Source organism: Sitodiplosis mosellana, unplaced genomic scaffold, assembly GCF_009176505.1.
Source record: "Sitodiplosis mosellana isolate CC-2019 unplaced genomic scaffold, AAFC_SMos_1.0 Smas_scaffold_6226, whole genome shotgun sequence".
In the NCBI taxonomy this organism is placed as follows: domain Eukaryota; kingdom Metazoa; phylum Arthropoda; class Insecta; order Diptera; family Cecidomyiidae; genus Sitodiplosis; species Sitodiplosis mosellana.
Window position 1 is genome coordinate 20,036,364 of NW_022601467.1, and position 15,684 is coordinate 20,052,047.

At 36.0% G+C, this 15,684-nt stretch overlaps 1 protein-coding gene across 7 annotated transcripts in view; it reads left to right on the forward strand.

Annotated features, from left to right (window-relative positions):
• The window catches only part of LOC129578783 (homeodomain-interacting protein kinase 2), a 47,553-nt gene that overhangs the window by 6,242 nt on the left and 25,627 nt on the right, over nucleotides 1–15,684 (forward strand). For 3 of the 7 annotated variants that reach the window (XM_055467890.1, XM_055467888.1, XM_055467884.1), the window contains exon 2: nucleotides 6,054–7,261. In XM_055467890.1, coding sequence (XP_055323865.1) covers nucleotides 7,186–7,261 — 76 coding nt within the window. In that variant the 5' untranslated portion in view covers nucleotides 6,054–7,185. The remainder of the gene's footprint in view (nucleotides 1–6,053; nucleotides 7,262–15,684) is intronic. The other 4 variants (XM_055467885.1, XM_055467889.1, XM_055467891.1 and 1 more) reach the window with 2 other exon arrangements.

Sequence of the window (15,684 nt, forward strand, 5' to 3'; positions counted from 1 at the left end):
TCTCTCTCTCTCTCTCTCTCTCTCTCTCTCTCTCTCTCTCTCTCTCTTCTGCTGAACACAATGACAACGAACAGAGGCTATGAAAATGAAGAGAAATAAAGCGAGAGCTGAAATTTTAATAATCATATCAAATTTCGATCTTGAAATGCATTATTCCATCGGTTTACAGTGTATATGTTTTTATTTAAATGTTATTGTTGCATGAGAAGAATGTGTCTTTGTGTCATTTTGACTGGAACCAAACAGCCCGGCTAGCCCAACATCGCAGAGAGCCGTCAATTCAATGCTGAACTACTAGTTCACCCGATTCGTTCACCACTTTTGTAATAAATAAATTGAAAAGTCGCAAAAATGACGAAATGAAATACATCAATTGGTGTTTTTCGTCTCTTCGCTTTGCTACATGCATGTTCATACAATGTTTGGTGCCAACAAACGTGCACACATCTGCTGCCAATGGATTTTTCGTTACCATTTTGCCGTTACCCTTTTTCACATCAATTGTTTTCGCTCCTTTTCTTTGCATCTAAAGTAAATTTTGATGGTTTTGTGTGCAATGCCCGAAAAAAAGAAATAATGACGAGAGTCAAGAGACGACATTTCCAGTTCACTTCGGTTGAATGCAAGTGAAGAACGAATTTCTACATCACACAAATGGTAGCTGAACAAAAAAATAAATAAGTTTGATTAGCACGCGTATTTTTCCACGAAGAAATGTTTCATTTTATCGTAAACGGCATTAAATAAAGAAAACGGTTTGCGCGTTCGCACGAAATACCTAACTTAAAATCCGAGAAATTAAAAAGAGGAAATTCGAGCAAATGAAAAAAAAAACTAACTGGCCAGCACACTGAATCTCAAGATTGGCACAGCGGACAAAAAAACAAAAATCCGTCATCATCGACGGATCGGCGATTTTGCCATTGATGGTGAACAACAACAAAAATTACCGTTAAACTGTAAAGCATGCTTGGCCATGTATCGTCCACTTCATTATTTAATTGTTTGTTGCCGTTTCGTGTCTTTCAGTATTTTTGCGTGTGAATTGCTTTTAAGCGATTGCTGTGTTATCACAACCCATTTGCTCTCTGTCTCACGCGCTCGCAATACCAACACACACACACACACACACACAACCAGTGATTGGTCCATATGCCAGTTGTTGTGTGCATATGTATTGCAAAAGGCTCTTATTATTTGGTATTTCGCCGGTCTTTTTTGCCCGATTCGTTTGTGCGACGCACGTAGTCGTCTGTATAATTTGCGTGTGTTTTTTTCGGGCTCTGAAATATTTTCGCCAAGTATGTATAAACGTTCGTTAAGACGAAATTGTCTGCAAATCCAAAATGTATTGTGTTTGTACATTTTGAGTGCAAAGTGGGTACTGTGATGTTTGTACTTATATGCCTCTCTGTAATCGACAAGAACACCTATGTGTGTACCGCAATGGTTTCAGCAATGAACGACAGAAGGAATGACACGAAGGCACAGAAAAATAAAAACATTATGCACACACAACCATGGCTAAGAAATGAAACGAGTTCTCTGTGTGTTACATCTCCCTCTCTCACTCTTGTACTCTCTTCAATGATCAAATTTTTATTTAATTTTTTTTTTGTTCGTTGGCCAAAATAAAAATGGAATCGTTGGTTGGAGACCGTTGTGCGCTGCATGTATTGAGCACACCCAAGTACACTCGTACTCACTTCAACCCAAAAAAAAAGTTAAGAAGAAGAAGCGACAAAAAAAAACTTCAAGTCGATAATTTTTTGCTCACTTTGGCCTGACTCGACTCGACTCGGTTGCCGTTGCTTATTTCCGAACAATTCTACATGTTCATCAATCATATGAAGTGAATTTCGCGTCTTTCGTTCGACTTCACGCTAAATATATTAACGAAATGTGCAAATTTTCATTTGATTACCTACAAACATGCTTTCTTTTTGGCTTGCAACCGAGAAAGAAACATAACATGATGTAGACTATTTGACGAATATAAATGTGTCATTCGCATTTGTGTGTGCAATTTTCAGCACAAGAACGCTGTGTGCAAATATATTTATAAATGTGGAAACAAAAAAATACGCACCCTTTTTTTCTATAATTAAATATCCATGACTCGAAACTTTTTCGATGTCTTTCTCTCTCGCTGAATGTTAACCCATTTCAATGTGACTCGGTGTGCTTATTTTTTTGCCCCTTGCTTCCATTCAACGGTGTGAAATATGTTTTTTCACAAAGCAATACAGTTCATAGTGCTCGTGTATCGTTCGTTTTTTTTTTCTTCTCTTCGTTCATTCATGCATTCTGACGTGCTTTGCCTTATCTGCGTGCTCAATGACATTTTACAATCCATCCCGAGCAAGCAAATTCGCTTGAATTTATGAACACAAGTTCAGTTTTGAATCCAAAAGAAAAACCATATTACATGGTATTTTTTGTATGTTTGTAATGAACCAAATGCATTAATTCATGAACGAACTCCAATTAACTTGAAAATTTTGTCCCATCTATAAAATTGTATTTCATTTGAGTCTGCATATGCCTTTTTAATCTTATGACGACATTAAAATTCTTCACATGGATTCCATTCAATTTTCCAATGGATAATACCTTCAATGGCCACTTCCAACAAAAACAAAAAAAATCTGAAATAATATTAAATCAAAATGTTTTCGCTAAAGACTTTTACGAATTTTTTTTTCAATGAGATTGCAGTTTTTACAAACATTTTTTTCCATGGTTCAATTTAAAAATGTGCAAATTTATTGATTCATCAATACAAATCCTGGGATATTCTCGAAGTATAAGCAACATAATTGAAAAAAATAACAGAATTTTATCTGTAGAAACTCATTTCAGAGACAAAGAGATCACTTTTTCAAATGATATTCTATGAGTTAATGACGCTACGGTTAAATGTGTCAGAAAGTTGTATTAAAATAAAGAGTCCGAAATTCTTTTGTTTGTTTGCACCTCTTCACTTTCGTTTCCAAATTGAAATTTGTGTAAGAAAAAATTGGTTGCGTTTTTAGACGAAAATTCAAATAAAACTAATGGTATATGGACCAATTGATTGCAACTTACATTTCCTTCTTAGCGTAATTATTAAAGTGATGTTCGTTGTAAAGACGAATTTTCAATTTTATTTTCTCCGGATCGCTTTACGATGTACAAAAAAAAATGTAAATGAGATTTGGATTACTCAAGATACACTGTTCCACACAATGTTAGCGGGGCCTGAATGAATGAACATATTTTGGATATGATATATTTTTATATAGTTTTAACCCCATTTTCAAACCCATTTTTAGATCCAAACATATGGACACTTATACTTCACATATTATGTGAAGAAAAAAGAAACAAATGAAATGAGTGGAAAGAATAATTGAACTTACACAAAGTGCAAAAATGATGCTAAATAAATAAATCGATTTCATTTTTATTTCTTAACTGTCACACAGCTATCGAAGCACTAATGAACACTGAACAGTATTTTCTATATTTTATTTGTGTGTAAATCAATTTTTGTTTGATATCTAGTGGCTGTATCTTATCATAATTTGAATTTTCTTCTGGCTATGATGCAATGATTGATAAGAAATCGGGTGTGACTATAGAAATTGCGTGTTTCCATCCAAACTCGTGAGTTGTTCGCCAACGTGTCACAAGTTCGATGCAAACGTTCACGAGAGATATTCGGAACATGGATATGCACAGTTCATATATGCCACACTGGTTCGCTATAAAGCGCTCACATGTTTTGTCTTTTTTTTCTCTCCGCATGCTAACCTATTTCAATGTGACTCGGTGTGCTTATTTGTTTGTCCCTTGCTTCCATTCAATAGTGCGAAAAATATTACTTCACAATGCATTACAGTTCATAGTGTCCGTGTGTTCGTTTTTTTTTTCTTCGTCCATTCATTCCATCTCACGAACTTTATCTGCGTGCTCAATGACATTTTACAATCCATCCCGAGCAAGCAAATTCACTTGAATTTATGAACGCAAGTTCACTTTTGAATCCAAAAGAAAAACCATATTACATGGTATCTTTTGTATGTTTGTAATGAACCAAATGCATTAATTCATGAACGAACTCCAATTAACTTGAAAATGTTGTCCCATCGATAAAATTGTATTTCATTTGAGTCGTGTTTATTGCTCAATGCGTACGTAATTTGCTGATGTTTTTGTTCAATTGGCCAAGAGCAATTATGAAAACAGAGAAAAAAAGGGAAGGCTGCCCGTTACTACGACACCTGACGATCGCTTAATTCACCTCAATTTCCACGAATCGAAATTATAGCGACGACTTTACCATTCGCCGTTGCTGTTTTTTCTCTATTGCTCACTCTTGGCTTCAAAACAAAGTAACGTTTCCGTGGCAGCAGTAGTTGACATTTCCAAGTTTTATTTATTTTTTCTATTCTTGTTTTCGGTTCGTTATGCTTTTGCTTCTCTCTATTGCTTGAATTTTAGCCGTCACTGCTGTTGTTGCTTCTAAACGTGCGTTTATCTAGAAGGTATTTTGCGCGTTGGTTACATAGAGTGGAGATGAACGGAGAAAAATGAATGTACGCGCCGGGAAAAATCGGTTCATTCAATGTGATCGGTTCATTTTAAGAGAAAAACCCAAGATAACTCTCATCAAAATGAACATCGCATTGAGTCGAAGCCAATTCAAATATTCAACGGTTTCGTCCGTTTGAATTGGCTGCAGCTTAAAATTACGATTCGAGTTTTGGTTATTTTTATTCCATCAACACTCATTCCTATTCCCATTGCCGTCGATTTGCCCAAAAATCGTTTTCTCTTTCTCTCTCTCTCTCTCTCTCTCTCTCTCTCTCTCTCTCTCTAGAAACAGCAAACCAACATCGATATTTCTAATTCCGATGGAAAAGTCATGCATTCGACCGTGTTGATTCTGACGCAATTATGTCAGTACACTGAAATCCAACAGTAGCAGCAACAAAAACAAAAACAAATCAAATGAAATGCAAATCCAATGAAAGAAGAGAGAGAAAAAAAAGGCCGAGAAAAACAGAGCAGCATATAAATTTTGAAACACAATCATTGTTTGAATGTTTCAACTGAAAAGTGTTCACGTGTTTGTATTAACGAGTCCAATGAAAAATGACGCAGTCGACGAAAAACTTAAAACCTCTATTTTGAATGGGAAAAAAGTCCATTTATTAAGAATTCGGAATGACAACATTGATTCCATTTTATACTAATGAAGAGATATTTTCTATAAAAAAAAACCATTCGTTATCCGTTGGCATCGATGATCGACGGCGCTACAACAGTGACAGTGGCCATCGACCGACGTGTGTGTGTACATGTGGCGCGTTTTAAATTTATAAATTAAGTAAATGAATCAATAAAAATCATTTCGAAAGCAATTCATTACAATAGAATACGGGCCATGGATTGGATTTGATTCGGGATTGAGCAAACCGGAAAATGGGCTCACGATGTTGCGGTTTATTTTTAAGCCAACATTATCGTATATTATCAGTATTTGCCTGTTTATGCCTCGTTGTTATAACATTGCATGTAAACGCTGGATTAAACTGTTTGACAAACATACTAATCGGCAATAAGTGCGTTTGTGGAATATGCTTTTAAAATTGTGCAAAGTCAAAGTACTTTTGAAATTCTCTGGCCAATATGAGCACACAACTGAATAATACCAGTTAAGTGTGAATGCGCGATTTTGTTGAAATTAATCGATTAATTTATCGATTCTATTTATGATTGTTTGCTTGTTTGGAAAAGAAAAGCATTGCTCCTACTATTTCATTCGAAAGTGTATGTGCTTGAGCGTGCTGAAAGCTGTATTATACTTTTTGGAAGCCAGAAAAAAAATGATTTATACAAATCTAGTAGCCTCATGAAATTCAATTCCATATATGTTCAAAATATTAGCAAAAAAACACATATTGATCTGCTGTTTGCCAATGATGTAAATGAAGCTCAAACAACAACAGACGAAGAAAAAACTCATTCGAATCTTTGTTCATCTCTCTCTCTCTCTCTATTTCCAGGTTTATGGCGATTATGACGAAAACACCTACTTGCTTGAAGATTCATTTCATAAACAACTGAATTACACATTTAATTCGCAGTAAATCGATATAGGGGAAAAACAACAGACTAATTACAGTAAACTCGTTGTTTCGTTGAAAACTGCAAATATCTTAGTAACCAATACCTATTACCTATCGATTGTGAACGACGTCGACAATAAATTGATATTTGTTTTGCCCGCAAGAATACAACAAACAGCAACGTTTCGTTCCATTTGTTTTGTTTGCATTTTGGTTTTTGGTTTAGAAATTAGATCTGTGTATACGTGCAAATTGTGATTGAACAATGATTTAATGCAGATAGAAGACATTCGGTTGAGATAGTGTGTGCGTTTGTGCGCGATCGCGACATAGAGGAACACGAGAGAAACGTATGCGATACAACATCGAAGAAGAACGGTGGTTTGAAAACAACACAGACACAGAATGACTCATATATCGAACTATCAAAATTCACTTTAAGTTCTTTCGTCCTTGTTTTTTCGAAGCTTCCTCTTTTGGTTTTAACATTTAATTTGTTAATTTTTTTTCTCTCAAAATATCATTAGTTTGTTTTAACTCTTACACACAAATTTTGTTTGGTTTTATTGCACGAGTTTGTTGGAAGCATTTGTGAATTTGAAACGAGGAAACCAAGTGATTAAAAAAATTAACAGAATAAAATTGACATACGCGCCGAAATTAATTGTCGATTAAAGAAATGTGTCGGTAGAGAGAGAGAGAGAGAGAGAAAGAGAAAAAGAGCAACAAAAAAACGTAACCAAATACACAGAAAAGATAAAAAATATACATAAATCTAGTATTTATAGTGCGGTAAAATGTCAAGTGTAAACTGAACGTGAACAACAAATGAAAAATTCGAATTTCGATTCGTTCATTCACGACTTTTTGAGTCGCCAAACAGCGGCTTGAGCAACAGCAAAAGAAGAAGAAGAAGAAGAAAACAAACAGCACGTACACAACTCTATCTCTCTTCAGTCTTTTTTTCTGTTTTTTTTTTTTATATCAAAATATTGTGTTCGACCAATTCATTCGTAGAAGACTTGAAACGAATCCAACCCATTTGCATTGAGATACGATTTTCTATGACATGTTACAGCAGCAATCGCAGCAGCAGCAGCAACAACAACAACCGAGAATTGCATCGAAGCGAAAGCGTGAGTCAGGTATGTTCGAGTGTTGTTCACAACTATAGTGTCTATTTATCTCTCTCCCTCGAAAAAATTAAATCATGTTCATTTTTCACGTTCCGTGGCTCAAGCTAATCAATCAAATATAAGTAGCACGAGAAGTACGAACAATCGATCGTTATCAGATTGATTGCAGATTGGCAGACATTAAAGGCAAAATGGGCATTGCATTGTTGTTATTTTCCTCTCTGGGTCTGTTTTTGCTTTTGTTTTTACTTCATATTTTTCGTTCGTTTATTTATCTCTCTCATATTTCGGCACACATTCGATTCCCATTTTTATTAATACCAATTTGCATACAAATCAACGATGAGTAATTAGCATGTTTGGAAAGATTTGATGCAATTCCCATTTTTAGTCTTCGTTGCTTACGTAAGTGCAAGAGATGCGTTTTGCTGAAAGCCGACCGTTCCCCAACTAAGAATAAATCAACTCTCGCCAACCCAATCGAAAAATTGCATGATCGAAGTGATTCGAAGCAAAAAATAAAACGTTTTTTTTTTCTTTTTTCTTCCATTCATTTGCGCAATTAATAGTAATTTCATTGAAGCGCAAATGTGACGTTAAAAAAATGCTTATAATCAAGCTTTTACATTTTGCATATACTTCAAACGATTGTTTAGTAAATGACAACAAAAAAAAAACGCCGAACTAATTAATAGCGAAGGAACGTTTGCCATTTCAGCGATTTCACAAATAGAACAAAGGCGACAACAGCCACCACAGAGACAACAAAAATGATGAATTAAAATTGAGCCCAATTGAATGAAAAAGCCGGGCAATTTTTCAGCTTGGCTTCAAAATTCAATGCATTTGTAGGCGTAGCAGCTGCTCGTCACCATTTACATCGTCAATTGACGTATCGCACTTGTGTTTATTTCTGTGTACGCGAATTTTATGACAACTTTGACGTTGCACATTTTTGTTTTCTTACCCGGTTGTTGTTTTTCTACGCGATTGTCTGGGCAGACATGCCACATTTTGCAATTCTGATTTGAACTTTAAGCGAATATGCCATGAAATCGACACAGACACATACAGAAAAAAAACCCCAATGGAACAAAAACAACAATGACGATAATAATAAATGACAAAACACATTTCGTGCCATTTGAAATGCTATGGCATTGCACAGTGAATCCTTTCGTCAAATGAAACGCAAATTAAATAATCAAAGTGAAAATTGTTAACTGCAATTTATTGTGAAATCGATTTCCATACGAAATTCTCGTTCACTTGGCACAAACGAAGGATCAATAGGGATCGATATTGGTATTGCATAAATTCGAAATACCTGAAATATTGCGTATGTGCGCCCTTTTTTTATGATGGTTGATGTAAATCTTCTTCATTGCATGCACTCTATTTGCGTACATTAATTTCACGTCGTTTCCAATAGATAGCAAATGTCTTCCAATAAACATTTATGAGCTCTTGGTGAACTGTGATGCACGCACGCGGCATTTATTTGTTACTGGTGCGAGCAAGTGTGCGATGTTCATGTAATTGACATATTTCCGTATAGAATCCGTGTTAAGCATTGAATTCTATCTCTTGTTCGTTTTCTCAAACATTCACACTGAGCTAGCACAAGCTTGTAGCACGTCAACGTCAGTTAATTGTTAATTGGAAGCACGATACGTACGTTTTGTTTTCTTTTTTTTTTCTGTTTTTGCTCTGACGAACAGAAAACGAACGAACAAACGCAAGAAACACTATCAGAGTCACGACACACATCTATTATTGTTATCAGGGCAGGTGAAATACGGGTCAATCAAATCAATTTGCTGTGGTATTGCGAAAAAGGTCACTTGCCACCGAGAAGAACGAAATGAACGAATGAAAATGAAGAGAAAAAAAATCTCTTGAGATTCGGTTTTTCCTCTCCTCCATGGATGTATCTCTTGATAATGGATTCTCTTAAATAATCACCTTTTGCCGTCAACAATTTTGATGAAATGCACAGAGGAAATTGTTGACGAATGGAGTAGTAATTAAGAGTAATGCCATTAGGCAGATGATGTCGAAACAGGCATTTGGTGCGGTTAGATAAAGTAAACATCATGGAACTAACCAAGCCAAGCGTGTGCGCACACAAACACACAGCCATTCCGATTGAATGAGATCAAATTGAGCAGCATGCCGGTAGTTTGAGTTTGTGTAGCAATTGTTTGAGGATTTATATCTAGGACTTGTAAAATGAGTTAAAGTTTCAAGAATCCCGGCCATACAAATACAGAGCACTTGGAATGAACACATATGCAAACTAAGTAAATTGAAATTTTGTGGAACGTAGAAAAAAACGTGCACCAATTGAACGATCAATTCTTATTCCCCATTCACATATATCGTAGCACATTCAATCCCAAAGACACACACACTCACACAAGCATAGCAACAAATACGGGCGCACATTGCGCGAGACCGAGAAACACAATTAAATCCAAACAGCCGCTCAACGAAACAATAAGAATACTAAACGAATGGAATGATTCGCGCGCAAATTTATTACAATATATTACATTATTATTATCATTATTAAGCTGAACCCATATTAAAATAATAAAGGCTATGACGAAATCTCGCCGCTTTTTTTCATATTTCGTTTTCAGCGTGCCGCTGAACGTTTTATGTGGAAAATTAAAAATTAGAACTAGAAAAAGAACGAGCGAAAAGAAGAGAGAAATAGAAATGGAAACAAAACAAAAACTGAATGGGAAATAAAATTGACTTCGAAATGGGTGCACTAACTAGGGGAAATTGGGTAAAGGTTTCATGTTAATGCTGATTTATGGCACAAAATGTCTACGGAACAAAATTGGCAACGAGAGAAACACAAAAAAAAAATTTCCTGTCTGCAGTTGTTTTCATTGCAATTTAAGCCTGAACACAAACTCGGGCACCGTTTGCCAACTGTGTGCGCGCTCAAAGTAAACCACTTGAGATTAGTTGTTGTTGTTTTTTCTCTCTCTTCATTCGCTATGTCTACTATAAATTTGCTCTTATTTGCAGAATATGTCAATTAATTTCAATAACGTTTCGTGCAGTTCAGTTTTTGTCTAGATTTGGCATTCTTTGCCGAAGTAATTAAATAAAATTACATTTTACACACAGTGTATTGAAGCAAACACACGCGCACACTCACACACTCATCTATAAAAATCAATTACTGACGCTAAATCGTCGGTATGATTCATTCGATGTGTATAATTCAGTTGGAACGCGTTTGGTTTTTTTTTTCTTGCCCTCAAAACAACTTTCAGAGCTCTCAAATCAACTTCTATGTGACGGCATAAAGCGATCAAGGCACTCTGCAACATCATGTCGAAATGTCTCTCTGAATGTTATTTTTTTCGTCTCTGCTTACGCACGTTTGTGTGTTGATTTTTTGCAATATTAACAATTACGCCGGCAACGCGGTATGGAAACTTTCCTAGTAACGAAAAAAGAAGTCATCCAAAATCATATTAACTATCCCAGCAGTTTCTCAATAAATGGCAATTATATTCATTTGAATCTTTATGAAATAATAATTCATTTTTAAGGCATCATCACTCTTGCGTCTCATATTGTGCCATTTCGGAGAATTTACATAACAGCAAATGACTCCCGTTCACACAACGTATCGGCGAATCAATAGAAGTGCTAATAAGCAAACCATTTTTGAAAATGGAAAATTTTCCATCAATAAGTTTACATTCCTTCCGCTCCCTGTTTACGTTTGGTGTGTATCGGCTGTAGCCGGGGCACGAGTAATGTAAAACAAAATCAATGCAGCCACCCAATCACTTGTCAACTTAATTCACATCGACTCACTCTCATTTCAGCTTCACTCAATCATCTTCAAATTGATAGATTTCCTTCTTTTATCAAATTATTATTTTTTCTATATTTTAGATTTATGCTTAGTTTGAGTTAAACAGTCTCTCTCCCATTTTTCCTCTCTGTTTCTTTCCCACTCTTCTCTCGCCCTTTTATCGCACAAAAACAATCACGGCTTGACGTGCACGTTCTATTCAAAAGACAGAGATAGAGAGATCTAATTCATTTTGTATAATGATATAGCAGCCAAAATTAGGCTTGAAACACACGAGCATGCAACAGAAAAGCGCTAGCAAACGAGCGTGTGAGTGAGTGAACGTTGTGTTTTGAATAAGGCGATTCGGCCGATGGGTTCTGTGTCGATGGAGTGAATATAAATTCAACATTACCAAACAAAAAGCGGATTCAGCAATATACGGGAATTGCGAGTCTTGTTGTTATTTTTTTGTTATTCGTTCTCTCTCTCTCTCGCTCTCTCTTTCACACACACACACACACACATTTCACAAACATTTGTGTTGATTCTCTGCTTATTTATTTTTGTCGGCAAGCCTATTATTAATATATATTTTTTTCCTTCTCGGTGTGGTAAAATAGAATTAGTGTGTATGTCTTAGAATCACAGTGAGTACAAAATGAAATGCAGCAACAAATTTCTTTTCTGGTTTCGAGACGGTTTTCACTAAGAACCGAAAATAGTCCGTTCGACTTGGATTGTGATTCTATTCTACGAGGCTCTCTCTTCCACTCGGATTGAAAGAAAAGAGAGACGAAAAAAAAAGTTGATTTGAGATTTTCGATCATTGAACACAAACCGAAAGCAAATTATAGTCTGAAAGCGGCACACTCTTTGTAAATGTGTAAATTTGAACAATGATTCCGGTGCGTATGTTTGTTATGGTTGCTTCTTAGGCCGAAGAAAAAAAAACAAACATGTGACAGCCATAGCGTGAAAGGAGAAAAAAAAACCTATAAAGCCACTATGGATCATGTTCTCCTCCGGTGTGTTGTTTTCTTTGTGCGACGAGTAGAAAAAAGTCAGAAGAGTCACGGTTGTTCAGAACTCGACTAGAATATCCCCATCTAGCCTCGATATTGTGCCCATTCCTTTCCTTCTCTATATTTCTCTATTCGATGTTGTTTTTTGGCGTTTACTGTGGATTATTGTTCTATGAAATGTGTGAACGAGCGCGCACTACCCCGTGCATATGTACGTCAGTCGCAAATTTTTTTTTCTCCATTTTATTGTTACTGTTGGTCACATAAAAGACGATCCCATATTCCACTTTGTTCTTGTGTTTTATTTTTCCGCTTCGCGCATACAAAACAGAACCAACGTAATCGGAATATCAAAATGCCATGTGATATTGTTTTTTCTTATGCGAATGATTTTTGTTTGGTCAGAGTGTGGTATTTTGTGTGGATTTGCTGACATTTCTCATCGACATTCGCATTTTCTTCTATCGAAATTCATTTAGCGTGTTTAATTGCCCAGTGTGAAACAAGAAAATAGCAACGAGCCGGAATCGAACGCGATTTGTATAGGTGCTTTTGTGTGTTTTTCTCTCTCTTTCTCTTCGGCTCTATCGATACATAATCGTGCAGTCGTATAACATGGCTAAACATTTAAATACGCTTATGAATTTTTCAAATCAGACACACAAAGCAAGCGACAGAGAGAAGGATAGAGAGAAAAAAAATAAGCTGATGGCCTTTAGTTCAATCATGAATCGTTAATCTGAATGAAACGTGTCGCTTAAATAAATCATCTTCGATGGGTGTATGCGTATGTGCGTATGTGCTTACTTCTCAAATTCATATTGTGTTTTTTCTTCTCATTACTATCACATTTTGTCTATGATTTTGAGGCGTTCGAAAGGTGTGTCTTTTTTTGCCGTGCGCTCGTCCACTATGTCGCAGTTATTGTGCACCTATCAGTTAATCGAAAAAACAGCCAAACGCATTTCAAGCTGAACAGTGAGCACTAAATACATATTTTTTTCTGAAGAATATTAATGAAGGGCAAAAATGTTCAATATCCATCGACCACAATCATCTACCTCTCTCGCTCTCTTTTGCGTCAACCATTCAATGGTTCTTCAATTGTTGTGAACCACCATATTCCATTTCTTTTGTTTGCTTCTGTTTTTTCGCCGTATAAGTCTGTGCTACCTTAAAGAATTCCACATTTTAAACGGAGGCACGAAGCTAACGATTATCTATAAATCATTAGAATTTGTTTTTAGTGAAGGCCAATTGAAGAAATGCCAGTTAGAATTTGACTTTCACGATGATTTTCGGAAACAGATGTACATCGCCCATTCGCTTGCTCCATGCCAAGTCGTCATTCATAAACTGTATTTGATTTATTCTGAATATTAAACATCAACAGCGGAAGAAATATAGTTAATTAACTAAATTATGCGTAAACATTCACTCGAATTGATGTGGATTGTCCAAGTGAATACCGCAAAAATTAAATTTTGCTTATCAATAACACTATATTTCCATGAATGCCGTCAACTTCTCTGTGAGAACCAAGTTTGGTTGTGTTTAAACTTAGATTGTGTCAGTCGCGGCTGACGTATGCATGAGCACAAGCAATCGTGACATCCTACATAGCGTTGCACTGAGAATACTCATGCAGTATTATTATAGCAAACATATGGGAAAAACAATGGTGTGAACACCACAGTATTTCGGAAAATACTTTTTGCATTCGTGAGTCGTAGATTTCTCCTAGGCAAATGAGATGCATACGACTTGGCAACAAACGGCACACTCCAAATGAGCTTAGCCATAAAAGTCTCGAAACGAGAGACGATCATACCTTAGAAAATGGTCAGATCAAAACTCAAAATATGTCTTTTACAGCGATTCATAATCGAGACACTGAATGTGTTGAGTGTTGATTGTGCGTTTTTTTTTTGGCAATCATCATAAATTTCGTCTCGACGAAGCAACGTCATGTGCAAAACAGATAAGAGATAATTACGGAATTGTATTTCGATCTTTTCTCTGTGTGTGCTGCATTTCGAAAACACATCATTAAGGAAATTAAGCGAGAAATAGACAGAGAGACAGAAAGACAGAAAGACAGATCCCCTTGCAAATGTGTTTATTGTCAAAATGAGAGTTGATTTCATTGGTGCTATTTTTTTCCATCTTGATGTTGTTATTTTTGATGTTTGTTTGCGCAAAGTTAAAAACTACTTGCCTAATCGATTTTATACTACGCAAAGTATGTATGCAGTTGATCACTTCTGTCGTCATTTCTGTTGTGTTTTTTTTTTGATGGAAAAGCCGTTCGCAAACCGTCAACGACAACAAGAAAAGAGTAATAATGTGTCCATAGAGACATTGAGAGTTGTTAACGCGTAGAAAATGTCATGCACAAAAAGGCCATCGTTTACTTTCAGTTTTTCGAATCGAGGTTCACGCGACAACGACCAAGACAACGGGGCAACGACGACGGCAACGCATTATTATTTGCCACATGAACACTTTCTATTCTGTATAGTAAATGCGTCGTCTTCAGTTTAATGCTCTTTTTGTTTGCTGCACGTTTTTGTCTGTTTCGGTGTTTTTTTTTCTTTCTATCTCTCTCTCTCTCTCTTCGTTTTCGTTTCGTTCAATCCTAAGCAAAGTTAATTTCTATTCATTTTGTATAGTTGAAAGTGCGTCGTAAAAGAGCCAAAAAAAACGACTGCAAAAGAAAAGCTGAATATACACATTTGACAATTCACAATGATTTTCATGTGCTGTATGTGTGTGCGAGAGGTGCTTTTTTGTGTGTCGCCTCATCTCTCGATCTCAATTCAAATCGAGTTTTATGGTTTATTCCTAACTTTGCATACGTGTCTATTTCTCTCTCTCTCTCTCTCTCTCTCTCTCTCTCTCTCTCTCTCTCTTTCTCTCTCTCACGTTTGCCTTATCAGCGGCCAAATGTTAGACGTTATATCCAAATGAATTGAATGAACATACACACCGCGCTGCGCAAAACAAATACTGGATTTTCGACGGAAAAGTCGTTGTCGTCTTCTAGATCGTATGTGTGTGTGTGTGTGTGTGTCGATGTGCCATGCACAAGACGCAAGAAACGACCATACAAACTATTATTTTGCTTGAATTCAAAAACGCTCTCTAAGTAATGGGGCCATTAGTAACGTTGAGATTGAAAAGATTAGATGATCTCATTATTTACAGCAGATTTTTTTATGTGAATTTTCGCTCATTTCGCTCGCTATACGATAATTTTCGTATTTCTCCTTTCGTTGGGGCTGCTGATTCAATTAACTTAGTATACATAGAATGTTTTTTTCCCAAATAAATTTTTGCGCCAATTAAATTTCCCTCAAATTCATTTATATGCAAATCAAACATAAATCAATCGACAAACAACCACTATATTTTTCATTATGGTATGGAATCCATTGCCATGCATTTAGTCTCACTCTCTCTCTCTCTCTCTCTCTCTCTCTCTCCCCGATTGTGTGAATAGTCTCAAAATATTCTAGTATAATTTTGGTTACGAGCCCGTAATAATTAAAAATAAACGGAAATTTTCAGGTTTTGAA